Source organism: Phalaenopsis equestris, unplaced genomic scaffold (genome assembly GCF_001263595.1).
Source record: "Phalaenopsis equestris unplaced genomic scaffold, ASM126359v1 Scaffold000684, whole genome shotgun sequence".
Classification (NCBI taxonomy): Eukaryota; Viridiplantae; Streptophyta; class Magnoliopsida; order Asparagales; family Orchidaceae; genus Phalaenopsis; species Phalaenopsis equestris.
The window spans coordinates 274,246-279,431 of NW_018165124.1; the positions used below are offsets into that span (position 1 = coordinate 274,246).

At 37.4% G+C, this 5,186-nt stretch overlaps 1 protein-coding gene across 1 annotated transcript; it reads right to left on the minus strand.

Annotated features, from left to right (window-relative positions):
* Positions 1–993: 993 nt before the first annotated feature.
* Positions 994–1,308, minus strand: LOC110030235. Its single transcript, XM_020732853.1, has one exon. The coding sequence runs from the start codon at positions 1,306–1,308 to the stop codon at positions 994–996; it is 315 nt and encodes a 104-aa protein (XP_020588512.1).
* Between the last annotated feature and the right edge of the window lie 3,878 nt (positions 1,309–5,186).

The window sequence follows — 5,186 nt, forward strand, 5'->3', positions numbered from 1 at the left end:
TTATATTATTTAAGATTAAGGAAGGTTTTGCTGAAGAAGATCAACTGCATTTTAGTGTTGATTGTCAACTGAAGTCGTCCCCCATTCAGTTGCAGTTTATTCCAAGCTTATTGCTTTGATGTAGTGTCCCTCCTAAACATATGCCCTATTGTTGTCAGCCCTAGGGGTTTTTGCAAGCAGAAGAAATTATATATAAATGAAACAAACGGTAAAGCAAAGCAAAATGAAAAAAAGAGAAGAAAAGTAGTAGCGCCTACCTGTTGCCTCCAATGTTGCTGCAAAAGGGTTAGTAGCATAAACATAGCATAATAATATGACAAAGTTTAAGTAAACAAGTCATAAGAAGGTATGAACACGTTTATGTATAAGAAAGTTATTTGTCAAGTATATGAAAGATCAGAGCTGGCTATAAGAATTCAAGTTAGGGGTAGGCTCAAGCTCATAATTCTCGAGGGACATCCTTAGGAAACCCTAAGCAATCTATGTGTTATGTCCCATCCAACCCCTGTTAGAAACTTCAAATAATATAATCGAAAGAGGGCAACTCCTAGCATGCTCAAAGTGATTAATAAGTGGGCATGTATAAGATAGTATCCAAAATTTTTAATTTGTTAGGCATTTAAAAGGTAAACTTTTACTTAACAGTAAAAAATAATAGTGTCAAAAGAAAAAAGCTATTTTTTTTATTGTTATGTCATATACATCTTCTAATTTATATTACCACAACCAAACAAATTTATTTAGATTGATAAATGTAAGCTGCATATGTATAGCTTTTTAAATTGTTGAGAAACAGCCCTAAAAAATAATACATCTAAGGATGAATAAATGCCTCTCAGTAAATAGAGCTAGAAATGCTACAAATGCAACAAACATCACCGTATAACTTCAATAAACCTGCAACTCAAAGAAGAAAAAACGCCTAAGCTAGTAGCTAAAAAGTAGATCAAATGAAGTTGAGTATTTTCATTAAGGGGAGGGACTCCAGTGAGCCTAAAGTCCACCGCCCAGGAACAAGGAGCTCGAGCTCTCGAGAATATGATGGCCGAGCATCAGCTCCTGCTTCGGGCTATCACGGTCTCCCTGCATCTTAACAGAGCGTTCGTGTTTCGGGCTTCCGGACGGCGAGCCCGTCTCCGGAGTGAGCGGCCCGTGATGGGAGTCCTCGAACGAAAAGCTCTTAAAGAGACTACCATGGAGAGAAGATTTGGTGACTGGAACAGGGGTGGAGGGATCACTCTTATCTTCTAGAGTTTGGTTGGTCGAGGTAGGTGCTAATCCACCGCTAAGCCGCTGCTGCTCTTCCATGATCTTTTTCAGATATTTTCCTTGAGCTTCTATCCTATCACTCTGCTAGTACTAGAGCTACAGGAAACCTGGGAAAGCAAGGGCACCTTCTCACCAAGTGTTGGTGAATAGTAACATCGATCCTGCACCCTTTCTGAAGGTACATGGACCAAGAGATTGTTGACCTCATTTTTTATGAGGTCAAATTTTTCTATTTAGGAACCTAGGATCTAGTCTTAGGGCTTTCCTATGGACTATCTTAAAGGACTAGTGATGGAGTCCATACCCCACAGAAATTCTAAGCAATTTGTTACTCTTTTGAGGTCCCACCTAAGTGACTACAAGCCCCCAATTGTCATTTTGGGATGGACATGACCAACATGTGGAGACTTAAGAGTGATTTCCAATAGGTTCAACCAGGCCTTAAGAAAACTCTGGGCGGCTCAAGTTTGGTCTCACACACATCTACACACACTCAGACCCATTAATTTCTCCACATACCCAAAATCCTTGAATCACATACACTAGATCTACCTCTTTAACTCTTTGGAGAACTCACATCAAGCCCCCAAATCTCATTTAGGATGGCTAAGACCAACATGTGGAGACTCAAGGATGAGTTCTCATTTGGTGTCCTATGGTCTCAAGATGGCTAGTAATGGCATGCTTGATCACCTTATCGAATTTCTCCCAAGTTACCCAATTTCCATAAATTCCCTAAAATACCAAATTTAAACCCAAATGAAAGCCCTCTGAATTCCAATACCAAATTTAAATTCAATCTCACCAAACACCAAATTAAAACCCAAATTTCAATTCCAAACCCAAAACTCCCAATTTTGAGCCAAATGTCCAAGTCCATAAAAAAAATTCTAGCAGGTCCAAAAATCCACCTAATTTGGCCTACACATCGATTTAAATATATTACACCTAAAATCAATTTTGCATGACAATTCCAAACTGATTTTCAAAGCCTAAAACCAATTTTCCTTAACTCATCTTAAAAGCCCAAATTAATCCCTTCATGACAAAATTTAAAATGCCCATGAATGATGCCCAATTTCAATTTTAATTAAGCCCATCATGAAAAATTTCCACTTAATTAATTTAAAAAATCAATTTATACATCATGGTCATGCACCATGTATCCATGTATGAACCCATCCTTTTTTTGGTCCCAAGGATTTCTCTCACCAAATCTTCAAAATCCCCAAATGCCTTCTTCATGAAAATCACCCATGACCTCATGCATGTCATGAAACCACTCATGGGAGCCATCCATAAGCATCACAGGAAGTTAGTTGCCTAGGTCAAGTGGGACATTTTCTCTGTTTAGAGGTAGAGGATTAGAAGTCCTGATAGGGGGTTTGATGGTGTCTCAAGGCTCTCAGATAAATTCCTTAAGCAGTCATGAGAGGCCATTGGGAGCTTAATTTTGATTGGAAATGCTTGGGCAGCTCCTTAGAGAACTCTCAGATGATTTTAGGCAGTAGAGGGAAACTCTTCAACTTTTCATGGCAGCTTGACCATGGTGGTGAGCATGGAGATGAGGGAGTCATGGGAGAGAGCTCTAAGCTGATTGTCGACCTCTTAGGTGGATAATATATATTAGACTTGATCTGGTTTGACTCATCAAGGGTTGATTTCTAGGTGACATGTGTAGTGACATGTGTCTCCTCTATGATGAACCATGATGAATAGTATCAAGCTCACCATTCAGGGATTGGATTTACCCTAGTTTGGCCTAGTGTGTCACCCATATATTGTGTTATGTGGGTATTGGGTCATGGGTGACCCATTAGAGATAAGCCATGGGCCATTAGCTTTGGTATGGGTCTTATTATAGGATTTTGGATTTAAGCTAGATGGGTTGGGTTTCCTTTTAGCATAAACTTTAATGGAATTTAAAAATATACTAAATTAGTTAATCAAGTTAATTATGGAGGTTGAACCCATGGTGGCAACAGAGTCCCTTAGTTGTGTGGTGTCATGAACATGTTGGGTGAGGCTCAATTAAATGGGGATGTGTTCAGTTAGTCCAAATTTGCTAAAAATTTGGGTAGGCCCAATTGAATTTGACCATCCCAAGGCGCCATCAAATTTTGGGGTCAAAAGGACACATTAGGGTTTAAAGTGATTTTTAAGGTTTGATAGGGTTAGAAGGCCTTAGGTGAGACTAGGGATAAATTTAGACCCTCTCCCAAGGTGGATTTCATGGTCAAAGTGGTTTCTAGGTTCCATAAACAAGTGATCCACCTTATAATTACCTATTTTTTATACATGTTTATTGTTCATTTTATACGCTTTTTTATGATATTATACTTTAAAGTAAGGTATTTTGTATGTTTTTAGTTTCATTTATAAGGAATGGATATTTATAGAAAATGAGGGAAAATATAGCAAAATGACAACACCTCATATGGCGTCATAGCGCCAACCCTTAGTGTCATAGCAACAACTTAAGACCATGACGGGTGTTATAGCACCGGTAATCGATTTTCTAAAATATTCATTGAATTTGGCCAAATTTTGAAGGGGTGCATGAAGTGATCGTTGGTAAATTTTAGTTATCTATTAAAAAGTACAATGGATGAACAAAAATGAAGACTTTTAAGGGACTATTTTAGTGTGTTAGGAGAGTTTTGAGAGACTTTCAAGTGTTTTTAGTTGGTGTGTTAGCTTATATTTGTGATTCTTTGTTTGTAGAAGAAGAGTTTGGAGATTACTTGAAGGAGACTTTAGGAATTGCTTCGGGAGAATACATAAAATAAGTAATTTGTATTTATATTTGAGTTTTTATTTTTAAGACTTTGCTTTCAATACAAATCATGTGTTTTTATTTTATCTCCATGAATTTTGAGTAGTTTTCCTTTCTTTCTCTTTGCATATGGGAATTAATCAAATGGGATAAGATTGATTTAAAGATTTATTTTTATTTTATAAAATTGCAATGGAATTTTCATTGATTTTTTATTGACTTTACAAACTGGTCATTTGTGATGTTAAAATCTATTGTAAAATATAATGACCCGTGAGGGCTATGATTTCACTAACTAGTGAGTACCACACTTAACTTTGGAAAGAGTCATCGCAATCATCCTAGGGGAAGTGCAAATAGATAGGGAGATAAGCCTTGATGGGCATAAAATTAATGTTTCTAGGGTCACAGAGTAGATTATTTTGTCAATTTGATCTTGAGTTTGGATCTAAGGGTCCTTAGTAGGTCCTATAGAGAGGGCATAGTGGGCAATCTGGACAATCTGGAAGTGAGGAAGTGAGAGACCAGAATCTACTCAGCAATACTACATAAACTGGAAAAAACTTAAGTTCAACCAATGTTCTTTACTAGCGCTGAGAGGGGGTAAAGAGTATGAATGCTTTTATTTGTCAAAATACTGTCGACGCTATTTTGGGTTGATTTGTGGGAGTTGCCTGTAAGAAACTGTCGGTCACCGGAATTGAAATCTAGTCGTCCGCTTCGGAAGGACGTTGAAGTATGAAATCAAACTGACCCCATATTTTTCATAGTTTAAAATGAAAGAACACTGTACCTCAAATCCTATATATATCCCGAAGGGTAAACACAAGACTTGAGGATGAGGCTCGATCAAATAAACTAAGGAAAGTATAACATCTGTTTGTTCTGCGAAATCTTTGTATTTTCCAACAAGTTCCTCTATTTAATATAAAGGATTAAATAGGGCTTATATTAAGCTGGGTTCGGACTTGCTTCCTATAAGGGCAAGCCCCTATAGTTAATTACATCTCAAATGACCAAAGTCACCTAAGAAGACTCTCGATAAAAATCAGGAAATATTATTTTCAAGGATTTTAAAATGGTAGGACTCTTCAATGAGATCAGACGTAGAGGTGTGAAAGGGGATTGGTTCAAATTTGGA